Source organism: Chlorocebus sabaeus, chromosome 16, assembly GCF_047675955.1.
Source record: "Chlorocebus sabaeus isolate Y175 chromosome 16, mChlSab1.0.hap1, whole genome shotgun sequence".
NCBI lineage: Eukaryota > Metazoa > Chordata > Mammalia > Primates > Cercopithecidae > Chlorocebus > Chlorocebus sabaeus.
The window spans coordinates 74,168,483-74,181,749 of record NC_132919.1 but is presented as its reverse complement, the minus strand read 5'-3'; the positions used below and the strand labels follow the sequence as shown (position 1 = coordinate 74,181,749).

General features: G+C 41.9%; 1 protein-coding gene across 18 annotated transcripts in view; it reads left to right on the top strand.

Moving 5' to 3' along the window:
- SKAP1 (src kinase associated phosphoprotein 1) overlaps window positions 1-13,267 on the top strand; it is a 331,562-nt gene that overhangs the window by 281,099 nt on the left and 37,196 nt on the right. For all 18 annotated transcript variants that reach the window (XM_037993382.2, XM_037993380.2, XM_037993379.2 and 15 more), the window contains 2 exons: window positions 1,264-1,327; window positions 3,482-3,676. In XM_037993382.2, coding sequence (XP_037849310.1) covers window positions 1,264-1,327; window positions 3,482-3,676 — 259 coding nt within the window. The remainder of the gene's footprint in view (window positions 1-1,263; window positions 1,328-3,481; window positions 3,677-13,267) is intronic.

Below are 13,267 nucleotides of genomic sequence, written 5' to 3'. Positions count from 1 at the left end.
ATATATAAAATAGATCTATGCACTGAATATGTTCCTAGTTATTTTTATTATTATATTCTGATAGTAACACATCCAGATAAAAGTTTATGTAACAAGTCTAAACCAGTGTTTCTAGAAATGTTTTTATAGAAATTTGTTTTTAAGAAATCAAGAATAATAATGTCTATTAATAAGTATTATGCAGGAATCCAGTTTCTTTGTGTAGCAGATATCTTTACCTTACCCTAATGGTCAGATAATTAAAATATTTTTCAGGGACAATTATTTCAAGTTGATTCATTTAAAATAAAAAACTTACTAAGGGCTGATGCTTGACTGGCCTATTTTGTAAATCAGAATGTATTTACTTCTTTTCTTTGGCCTATTGAATCCAAATCATTACCATGGTCCATGGATTCTTCTTCTACAATATCCTTCGGCTCTTTCCCTTCTTATTTATTCCCACAGCTATCACAATGGTTAAGTTCTTGTCACTTCATCCAGAGGACCAGTTGGTCTTCTATCTCCAGATTTCTCTATTCCAATCCTTCGTACTCACAGCTATTGAAAGAATCCCCCACTCCCTTTGCTAGAGCTGATAGTGGCTTCCCGTTGCCTACATTTTACCTCTGAGCTCCTAGTACTCAGAGCCCTTTTACCAACTCTTCTCTGACCCTCAACTCTCCAACTTCATCTGTTATTGTTCTCCAGTCAAACTGATCTGCCAGCCTTCCCCATAAGTCATATTCTCATTCCTGTTCTTTTGCACATGGGCCTCCCTACCTAAAATGTCCAACTCTGTCCACCAGTTTCCACCAACTCTTCTTTAAAATCCAACCAAAATGGTATTATTTTAGCAAGCCACTCTGACCCACTCTAGGCAACAATAGGTGCTCCCGGTCTCCTCTTGATATCCAGTTGTTACCAAATGTGCCTCCTTTGTAGTGTTCCCGTTTCGTGTGTGTGGGTTGGTTTGCTTCTTTTTCTTGTAAATTTTTCTCAAATAAATGCCTGATGAAGGAATAGATAATCAAATGAAAGAATGCACATGGACATGAATGTCTGGACTCAAAAAGCTGTCATCTCTGGATATGCAAAATTGCACAAGGAAAAAATCAGTTTGAGTGAAATATTTGGTCTTCTTTCTGTATGTTAATCAGGCAGAGAATCCTGAGCTTTAAACTTGACTCTGAAACTCAGTGGTTCCTCCCCCTTAGACATCCCTGTCAAGATTCATGGAAATTTTAGTGACAGTGATAAATTAATTCACTGATTTTTCTGTAGTTTACAGCTACTAGTCCAGCAGAAGCCAGAGACTGGGTGGATCAAATAAGTTTCTTGTTAAAAGGTAAGTGTCACTGTTACAGAAATTATACTTGAGTTCATTTGCAGCTGAAGTTATGTTGCATAAATATAATCTATAGACTTCAGTATGTATTTTTTCTGCCCTTTCTCACCTCTGCCTTTCCTACCACATTCCCCATATTACAACAACAGATAGTACTATGTGTGAATGAGAAGGTAAAGATGGTATCAACCTTGGGAGGACCTCTGGTATCATAGCTCATCCACCTACCTACAGGCAAGTCTGTAATATTCAAAATCACTAGACAAGAAGATTCTAAAAATCAGCTCAGCCCAATTCAGTGTCTCCTAACCCCTTATATTCTGGAAAGGAAATTCATAATATCCAACTTAAAGTCATCTAGTTGCAATTGAGGTTCAAAATCTTCTTATTTTAGTCTTAGGAGGAAGTAGAAATCTAAACCAATCTAGATGGTCTTCAGAGACATTGGACATTAAAAACAAATTGCTATTTCCCAAGCCGCAATAAGATGTTCCTTGCTTTGGGGTGGGAAGAGTCCTGCCTGAAGATGGTAAATGACTGCTCTTAGAGTACCCTCTGCTGGCCAGCCTGTAGGCAAAGCAGAAACAGTGGCCAGGGAAGCCTTATCTGGGAGTGGCCTGTCAGGTAGAAGAAGCCAACCTTGAGTGAGTCACTTGGTATTAGATAATCCTTACCTACCATCATGGCAGGACCCTACCTCTGTTCTGCAGAAAGGCAGAAACACCAACTTTATACATGGCCCAAGACCTAGAAAGACACACGTCAACCTAAAAATGCCAAGCCTTTTCATCTCAGTGTTTTATTCTGCTATAAGATTTTATTGTGGATAAAAAGAAGGAAGCACCAGAGCTTTAATTACAAGAATTGCCTGTTTTACTCAGTTATGCCTTTGCTATCACAAAAACAAACTATTGCATCTACCAACAGCATCACGTATAATAGACTGGAACTAGGCAAACATGAACATTGATGGCGAGACTACAGGGTACACTCTCATCTAGGTGCCTTGGATTTATGCGTGTAATATACCCCTAAGTGTGTAAACCTCAATAAAACTCAAAGCAGCTTTATTGAGCTGTACCCTGTGGTACTTTCAGAATCCCACATTGAAGAAATTATTCATTCCATTTTATTTTAAAACAAACAAAATAATAACATATGGTTTAAGCCACAAATGTGTTTTTGATCTTTTCCTCTTATGTGGTGGCACCAAAATTCAGATGAAAATTGTTGCAAAATCTTTATTAAAAGCATAATCAAGCCAAACAGTTTTATTGCATTTTGAAATGAACGTTGGACGTCTCTCCATCCTTTCCTTCCCCAGAGTAGGCTGACTGCAATCGCCCATCCTACAGAGGGCCCTCAGCAGGGTTTCAGAGAGCACTTTGTAGTACACATCAGAGAATGAACATACCCAGTTCCCCATTAAAATAAAAAACCAATCTCCCTCTCCTGCCCTGGTGCTCCCCAGTGCTGTAATGGCTCAACACCTTCTATGCAGTGACCCACTTTAAGGTCAGCTAGACTGTGCAGTTGCAAAAGGACATGGTAACTGCATTGTTCAGCCATTCTATTTGGTCTTGTATTACTGTTATATTTTTCCATACCCCATTTCTTTTTCTCATCCACTGTTGCCCATTTTTTTCTCTGCAAACAAATTTGTCTGAAATTCTGCAGTGAAATCACTGGGGATATGAGCTTCTGACAGCTCCAACACCCTACAGAGGCCACCTTAGTTCCCATGGCCTGAGCACCCTGGAGGACTGCAAGCCTTCACTCACCCTTCCAGTTTTCTACTTGATGAGCTGTGTGCAGCACACTGGCTTTTCAACTCTTCTGGCCTATTTTCTTCCATTCGCCTCCTGTTCTCATTCACACACCCATACTTTTCAGGCTGCTTCACCCTGATCAAGTTTTATTGCAAGGAAGGATTTATGCTGATGGTTTAAACTTGATGCAGTGCTATTCCGGCCTTTTCTGTAGATTTCCTGCCACCAAAGCCCACATTAGACATAATAGCATTTAACCTGGTGTTTCATTTTCTTTTGACATATTTTACTCTCATCCCTCCTCCTCCTCCTCCCTCTTTCCTTTCCTGTCTTATTATTTTCTTTTTCTCTGTTTCTTGATTCATTCTCATCTTTGCCCTGGCAGATCTGAGCTCCTTAACCATTCCATATGAAGAGGACGAGGAGGAAGAAGAAAAAGAAGAGACATATGATGATATTGATGGTTTTGACTCCCCAAGTTCTGGTTCCCAGTGCAGACCCACTATCTTGCCTGGGAGTGTGGGGATAAAAGAGCCTACAGAGGAGAAAGAAGAAGAAGATATTTATGAAGTCTTGCCAGGTGAGAAATTTTGTCCTCTGTTTATCTTCTGCTAGTTTTGGAAACTCATGACCTGGAGGAAGAATAATAACTTTGAAAATTCCAAAAGAAGCCAAATCAAACCTTCATCCTCTGAAGGAGATAATGTGGGAAGCTTTATGAGATTGTAGGGAAGCGGGTAATGAGGCTCTGCCTTGCCATGGGAGCAAGAAGAATTTGATTAGAGAGTGTCTTCTATCCATGCCATGTGAAGTAACTTATCACATGTGTCCACCAGGTTAAAGAGTCAAGAATACTTACATTGGTTTTTATTGGTTTATTGTGAGTTTTGGGATGAGTCATCAAAATTCTCTAGTTTCAACTTTTTGGTGTGTAGTTGTAAGAATAAGGAAAATTGCTTCAAAATTATGAAGGATTTCAAAACTCTGAAATATGTAAATGCTGACAAATCTTTTAGTAATACCTTGATAGACCAAACCTTGATAGTAAACCTTGATAGAGAACAACTCATTATTACCTAGTTCAGATATACCATGAGTTAAATCACATCTCTTAAAAATAACCCTAACATGTTTTATCTGCTCATCATTACAGCAGGTCTACTTTATATATTTCCTTTCTTCCAAAGGCATGAAAACTAGCATCTCAAAACATGTATAGTCATCACTGCTTCTGCATAGCCATGTCTGGTGGGGATAACAGCAGCTGGTGAACGGTGCAGAGCTCAGTGGGGGTCAGACGGTGGAGAACCAAAGCCTGAGCCTTTTAATTGTGAAGTAGTTAGACCACAGGAACACTAATCTTCAAGTCCATTCAGAAAGATCATTCCTATGGAAATTTGCCAGGAGTTCAGTGCTCTGCGGAGAAATTCAAGTTAAGCTTAAATTTATAGCAATTTAGATCCCAGATGAACCCAGATGAACCTCAATCCCAGATGAACCTAAGAACTAAGGTGAATCTAACACTCAGGTCCCTGAAGACAGGGCTGGTTGCTGAAAGCATAATCAGTAAGCAACTTGCATTTCAAGGCTTCCTAAGAAGAGCATCCAACCCTCACCACACTACATTCATCTCTTCCTGGGGAAGAAGCTACGTCATTGCTTCCTGAGTCAAGGGGCAGGACCGTGGCCATATGTCCCTGCCCTGCTAGGGACTTCACCCACCCACCAAGGAGAGCCTGCTTCTTCTCCTAGCACTTCCAGCCTCTGCCAGTCCTGACTTCTCCAGCCTTTTTGTTGTGTTTTATTATGCAAATGATATCTTGGTTGAGGTCGAGCCATTTCTTGTGTCTGACGTTAAAAAAAATGATAATTTCCTCAGCAAGTCATCGTCGTTAATGAAGTTTTACAAAAACAGATACAACCAAAGGAAAATAAAATTTCACAGGTGATAAATTTTTCCAATTTCCCTGGCAGAATTCGATAGGATTGTTAAATTAAGAGTGAAGGTGTCTGTTAGAAAGCAACGAGCAGTGATGGGTAATTTTATAGAGTGGAAAATTGAATCAAATTGCTACATTAAAACACAGCTCCTCTGAGAATCTTCCCTTTCACAGTTGGCTCCATTGCAACAGCAGGGTGCAGAAATGGATCTAATTCACAGTACTCTCTAAAAGGAGATGCACTCCCCAACTTGGCCAGAATCTTCTTAGTGAGCTCACATTCTGCTCACTCCTGCCCAGGCTTGGGGAAATATCTGGGTGACACTCCACTTTGGGTTACAACTGTGGAAGAGTGCTCTGGGAAAACCTCAGTGAACTTTCTGGGGTGGAAAGAAAGGGCCTTTTTCTGCACCATGTTTCGTTTTCAAAGGAGCCAGGAAGGAGGGGGCTGATGCTCAGAGATGCAGAGCAAAGGAGAATAAAAAGAGGTCTCAAAAAATAAGATGAGTTTGGGACTGTCACCTTACCCCAGGAGTGGGCAGTGAAGGTATGATTGGCTTCCTAATGACCATCTTTCTCCTGCCTCCTAAACTCCTCCCCTTGGCCAATGCAGCACTGCCCAGAGTATCAGGGCATTTTTCCAAAATTCCCACCAGCTGGTATGTTGGAGTGGCCCCAAGGGCCTGGTCTGTGGGTGCATTTAACCTCTATCCACAACAGCTGCCCATCGGAAGTGAGGATGGCCACACAGTAGGAAATCCAGGATCTCTTTCTGCAGATTAGGGAAACAACAGCTAAATTGCACCCAGTTTCCAAAGGAGAACACTGTACCCAGGCAACAGGTTCTTTCCCGTAAGCCTCTGTCCATCACAGTTCCTAGAGACAGAGTTGGAGGTGGGATATATTGGCATTTAATTATGATATGAATATTTCAGCCGCAAGTTTCCATCACCCAGTTTCCTGTCCACTCCACTCAGCTGTTGCTTCTGAACTTGCTATTTGAATTTTGCGTAGTGCCACACCTGGAGAAATTGAGAAGGGAATGTGAGGGGGCCTAACACTGTCTCCCTTCTGCTACCCTCTCATAAGACCACCTACCAAGCAGTGGCACATGAGACAGCAATGGTATCCTAGGCACAGATACTGACCCTAAATCAGGATGGATTTGCTCTGCCACCTGCTAGCTGTGAGACCTTGAGCAAGTTACTTGCCCTCTCTCTGTCTGATTGTATTACCTGTAAAACAGGGAAAACAATAGTAGCTGTCTCAGAGGGATGTGGTGAGGAGTCTAAAACTGACATGTGTAAAGTTCTTAGCACAGAGCCCTGGCAAACAATGGCATACAGTGAGTACTCAGTAAATGCTGGCTGTTATTAATGTGATGGTGTTTAACCAGGAAGTGTTACCTCCTTGAAGAACTGGGGATGGTTAGGTCCCCACCCTCTCGAACCAGACCCAAGACAGTCCCGTTGGTTATTTCCAGCTATGTGTATGGAGCAGGTGAAATTGAAAATCCTGAGCAGATGGAATGTGAAGTGCACCTTCTGCTCAGGCCCATTTTTACTGCAAGGCCAGGTGCTGGGTGGAGGCACAGCCTACAGTACCGTTGGATTGTGCTAACATTGCATACCCCTCAAGAGTCAAATGACGTGGGCCTCTAACATTTGTTTCATTATAACAGGTAAAAGTGCTTTGTGGAGGATATTTAACATTGACGGTTCTGCTAATCCTCCCTTTTGGAATGGGTCCCACACAAGCCCTCACTGTCTCTATAGGGAAAGCCATGTAAGTGAGACCTTCCTTCCAGAGTATAATTTAGATGGGCTTCCTAATAGGGAGAAAAGTGTATGTAACGCATACCAAGTCAATAAAAAATGTTTTTTTGTAATCAAAATAATGTATGGGTCATCACATTAAACTCACTCCATCACATTAATCATGAGATAATTAGCATTTGCTACATGGCTAGCACTCTTCTCCCCGTGAGGGAAAACCAGAGCACTCAAGGTTTTCAGCCAGGCCACAAAAACGTTAGTCCTGGAAAATATGGTTTCAAGGTTGGTATCTGGTGGGATTTCTGAACATCCGTGTTGAGCATATGCAGGCCCTTGATTTTTTTAGGATCTCATTTGCAGTAGATTAAACTGCAGGGAACCACCACAAAGAAATGCTAAAGCAATATGTAGAAAATGGGAGGCTTTTCTGAGCCCTCTCTCACCACCACCACCACCCCCGAAGTTATTTTACAGGCCAGCATAGGCCCAGCTCCATGATTCAAGATTCCATAAAAGGACAACTTTTATCAGGTTTCTCTTTGTCTGGAGTCTCAAGGCTGGGATCCAGCAAGACGTCTGAGACCACTGAAGTGCTGTAACTGGGGCCTTGTAGCAGCTGCAATGGCAACAGAATCCGGCTGTGTTCTCTAGAGAGATTTCAGAAGAGCAAATGGAAAGAGAGATGAAGAGCCCTCTTTGGGAATTTCTGTGCACATTCCAATGCTGCCCACACTGCCCCAGGGTGTTGTTATAGACCTAGAAACCAGATTGCTTTAAAATAAAGCATATAACTGAGTTTTTAAAATTTTGAGTCAAAAGGAAACAAACATTCTGTGGAATTATTTTTCCCCCTGTACTGTTGTTCAGACCCACAGGAAGGGGGAACAGTGAAGATAAGAAGTCTAAGGAAATGAAACAAAATGGAGACCAAAAATACAAAGTTTATGAAGAAAGAGCATCAGGGAAGAGTCAACACCATCATCAGGCCTCCTCTGAACTTCTGGCCTTTTCTCTCTCTTACTCCCATGTCCACTGAGCCCAAGTCACACAGTGCTGCTTGGTCAGCACCAAAACTAGAATCATGTTGTTTCTTCTACCTAGACCATCCCCCGATTTCAGCCTGTGAAATCGTACACATTCTGCTCAAATATGTCTCCTCAGTGACACCTTCCCAGATACTCAACTGGAATTAAGCTTTGTTTTAGCCCTCACCAGTGATTTGTATTCAGGTCTTTCTCCCTAATTAGTAGATGCTTAGGTATTATTTGTGAAGTTAAATTCAGTGCATTTCAAGTGTTGCAGATGGCACAAATTGAGTTTAATATCTTATACATCAAGCCCATATCACTGAAATATGATGCAAATATTTTGAGGTAACAGTTAAGATAACCAAATACACAACAGAGAATTAAATGTGTTATTAGCATCTTGCTTGTATTTTCCATGTAGTCTGACGAGGTGCTATACATCCGTGGATTTATAACATACCTGTGCATGCCGGGGAGCAGTTTATTTCTAGTTTTCTGCATGTCCCCTTTGCACCTTGAGTCTATCTGTATTTCTGTTGCATCTGTCACCAGAGCACCTTGACATCTGGTTGCACATTGACACAGTTGGCATTTTTTGAAGCTTTTGTCACTTTCTTTGTTTGGGGAAGTAAGTGATTTCTCCTCTTTCTGATTTAGTCATTTTTTCCTAATGTTATTCTTTCTGATATCAGTGTAGCCGATGTCAGAGGAATGTCAGAGTAGCACTTCAAAAAACAGCCAGGTGTCATGAGAAGCTGCTGGCTCCTCTCTGTCCCTCTGAGGTGGATTCAGTGTCCTATTCCTCTCAACCTCTCATTAGTGTCCCTGACATTGTGCCAAGAATGTTGATTGAAATCGACTCTCCGGATACTGATGCTCATTTGTGATGCCCTGTGGTTCTCTTACATGTTCGCACAGTTAACAGAATCTTCTTCAACTGTTTTCCCAATTGAGATGAGATATTTGGGGATCAAATAGAGCATTTAATGTGATAAGTGGACAGTAATCTTTAGAGGTTAATTTGTTTAAAACCTATGTAAGGTTGGGGTCCCATATGCCCTGTTAGGAGCAAGGACCATTATAATCCATTACTGTTTAAAGTTGAGCTAGCACATAAATTTTAATTCACTCTTAAATGAAGATATATTTCAGTAGATATAATGCTGAAATGCCTAATAATATTCTTATAAAGAAATTCAACAAGCTCTTTAGCCTAAAAAATATTTTTTCAAAATAGTCTCTTAAAATTAAAGTATCACATTACAGATTAATAAAAATGAAAACTTTAGCTACTTAACCCACCCCTTTTTGTGAGCAACAAGACTTTTTTTCTGTTGCCATATAATAGTTGTCTTTGACTCTGGAGTTGGAAAGACACCTGTTCAGTCTCATGGAAAGATCTGAGATAACTTGTATGCCTGTTTGTATTGTGCCCTCTGAACCTAGGGAGGTGTCTAGGGGTGTAATTTTCACAACCAGCTGTGAATGGTGCTTTCCTTCACTATGCGATAGTGCCCCCTACCCAATCTTCCAAAGACCCCAGAGGCATAGCACCAAGCCCATCAATGGGAAGTCTTCTTGATTTGAGCCTACTTTTAGCCACCTGGGAAGAACAGTGTTAGATAAAACAGATGTGGGGATTGGAGCTTCCCCATTTACATCCATCATCGTAGAGCTTAGTAATGGCGGTGAATGATATAAAAGCTCTATAGCCAATGTTTTTTTTTCTTTCTAGTTGATTCCAAAAGTGCGGTGGAAATCAAGAGTATCTGGTCTGGAACTGAACTGCATAGAACACATTTCTATTGTTCCATCTTTGTATTATGACTAGATTAAGTGCTGTTGCCCGAAAGAATAAAGGAATCAAGTTTTAGTTTTCATTTTTATCATTGCAAATACATTTACATTCTCCTATTTTACAAATGCAAAGAGCAGGCAGGCCACTTTCAATAATTTATTTTAAAATCAATGCTAATGAGGTTATGTCTCGTCAGTAGCCGAGTTTTACAATAAAGTCTGATTTATTTAGAAAAGATCTTTGGTGAAGCTTCCCATCTAATGGCGGTGGGAAGGAGGTGGAGTAGCAGCACTGTGACCCTCCAACTTCGGATCCAATTTGTAATTCACAGTGGAGATCTGACCCAATTTACATTGATTAGAATTGGGAGGAAGAGACAGCTGCGCACAGACAGCAGCGGTAGAATAAACCCTCTCTGCAAAAGTGCCTAAGCACAGCAAATTATTGGTCTTTGTGATGGAGTTGTTTGATATCAACAAAGGAGCTGCTCTCTGTCCAAATTATTAGGTATCTCTAAAACTGAGGATGTACCAACTTTTCCTCTAATGTTTCCAATCCTAAAATTAGTCCCATGTCAAAGGAAACGCATCATAGCCAAGAAAGGAAGGAAGTGGACGAGTAATGAGAAGACAATGTGCAAAGAATATTTAATGTGGTTTATTTCAGCATGATCTGTTTCTTATATTTGATTTCACTCCTCAATTAGCTTAGGTTGTTTTATTCCTCATGGTAGGGTTGAGGGAGCACTACAGGTGGCAAGTAGAACATTCTCTGCTGCTAGATCATACATGGCTATAAGAACTGTTGAGTCAAAGTGCTCCTTCTCCTACTATATTGTAGGGAAAAAATGTATATATTTTATTTCCCAGAGTATCAGTCTTTTTTTTTTTTTAAGAGACAAAGTCTCACTCTGTTGCCCAGGCCCAGGCTGGACTGCAGTGGTGCAATCAGCCTCAAACACCTGAGCTCAGGCAATCCTCCTGCCTCAGTCTCCCAAGTAGCTGGAACTACAGGTGTGCACCACTGTGCCTAGCTAATTTTTATTTTTATTTTTTATAGAGACAGGGTTTTGCTCTGTTGTCTACGCTGGTCTCTAACTCTTGGGCTCAAGTGATCCTCCCATCTCAGCCTACCAGAGTGCTGGGATTGCAGGCGTGAGCCACCACAACTGGCCGTATCAGTCTCTTTCTTACTTGAAATCAATTACTCCTTTAATGCTTTATAGTATTCTAACATATTTTTATGCTGCTCCTTCTTACCTATGAGCTTGGAGCTTACTTCCCCAGTTTGACACACTGGAACTCATATTGCCCTATAAACATTACATTTAAAAAGAGAAAGAGAAATATCAAAGATTCATTTAGTGGCAAAACTATGGAGAAGCAAGACAAGCAAATGTCGTTAAGACTCAGGAGAAGGGCCAGGCGCGGTGGCTCAAGCCTGTAATCCCAGCACTTTGGGAGGCCGAGGCGGGCAGATCACGCGGTCAGGAGATCGAGACCATCCTGGCTAACACGGTGAAACCCCATCTCTACTAAAAAATACAAAAAACTAGCCGGGCGAGGTGGCGGGCGCCTGTAGTCCCAGCTACTTGGGAGGCTGAGGCAGGAGAATGGCGTAAACCCGGGAGGCGGAGCTTGCAGTGAGCCGAGATCCGGCCACTGCACTCCAGCCTGGGCAGCAGAGCGAGACTCCATCTCAAAAAAAAAAAAGACTCAGGAGAAAAGAAAGTAAATGTAGCCAGGAGGAGCTGAGTATTGAGCCCTCAAAACATTGCTTATTATACCCTATCTACTGTGCACATGTGTGTATATATGTATGAGTGAGAGAGTGGGAAAAGAGCATGGTGGTAGTGAAAAGAATAGCAAGTGTATTTTTCTTCACTTTGTCCCATGTATAAAATAGCTAAATATGATTCTGGTACACATATTTACTTTATAAAGGCCCAATTCCTATTTTATCAGGTAATGTTATGAGATGAAATCGGTTAATGGGATTAAGAAACGTAGGCCAATTATGTTATGACTTTGACCGTATAAACATTTGACTGGACACTGGCATTGACTTAGAACCCATTGTGAATCTACGGCAGTTAATTAAAAGACCATTCCAGCTACCCTCAGGAGCTTATACTCTAATGAACAAGGCAGGCTGAATAAAAACAGTAAAAAGATAACTACAAGCCCCAAGTACTAGGAACATAAAATTATGTACATGACCAGCCTCCATTACAGCTGAACAAAGATGGATACATTAAGGATTAAGGACTAATTAATCAAAGAGGGTTTTTTTGTTTTTTCCCAGGGACAGAGTCTTGTTCTGTCACTGAGGCTGGAGTGCAGTGGCAAAATCTCGGCTCACTGCAACCTCTGCCTCCTGGGTTCAAGCAATTCTCCTGCCTCAGCCTCCTGAGTAGCCGGGATTACAGCCGCCCGCCACCGCGCCTGGCTAATTTTTGTATTTTTAGTACAGACAGGGTTTCACCCTGTTGGCCAGGCTGGTCTCAACTCCTGACCTCATGATCCGCCCGCCTTGGCCTCCCAAAGTGTTGGGATTACAGGCATGAGCCATCGCACCCAGCCAGTCACAGAGGGTTGTTCACACACACACACACACACGCACACACTCTAACATCCTAACTCTGGAGTGCTTAAAACCGGAGAGAATGCTTTCATAGAGATAATAATTTTGAAGAGAATTCCAGAGAGAAGGAGAAATGGAGTTTGAGGAAAAGGATTAGGATTCCGGTGATAGACATCTGAATAATCCAATGGACTGGAAGCTCCACAATGGCAGGAACTCTGACAGTCTTGTTTATTGCTTGTCCCCAGTTCCTAGTGCGGTGTCTTGCATGTAATAAGCACTTCAACATGCTTATGAATAAATGAAAGGGAAGGGAAGGAGAGGGCCAGTTTGAAGGTGACAAATTAATACTGTTTTTTTTTAAGAACACAGTAGGCCGGGCGCGGTGCCTCACGCCTGTAATCCCAGCACTTTGGGAGGCCGAGGTGGGCAGATCACAAGATCAGGAGATCGAGACCATCCTGGCTAACACGGTGAAATCCCGTCTGTACTAAAAATACAGAAAATTAGCTAGGTGTCCCAGCTAATCGGAAGGCTGAGGCAGGAGAATGGTGTGAACCCAGGAGGCGGAGCTTGCAGAGAGCAGAGATTGCACCACTGCACTCCAGCCTGGGCGACAGAGCGAGACTCTGTCTCAAAAAAAAAAAAAAGAACACAGTAATTGCCAGGCGCGGTGGCTCACACCTGTAATCCCAGCACTTTGGGAGGCCAAGGTGGGCAGATCATCTGAGGTCAGGAGTTCGAGACCAGCATGACCAACATGGAGAAACCCTATCTCTACTAAAGATACAAAATTAGTTGGGCATGATGGTGTGAGCCTGTAATCCCAGCTACTCGGGAGGCTGAGGCAGGAGAATCACTTGAACCCGGAAGGCGGAGGTTGCAGTGAGCTGAGATCGCGCCATTGCACTCCAGCCTGGGCAACAAAGAGTGAAACTCTGTCTCACAAAAAAGAAAAAAAAAAAAAGAACACAGTAATTAAACTTTCCTTAAAAAAGAGAGTATGATGAGCTCAGAGAAAGGGAACCTCTCCATATAAAGAACGTG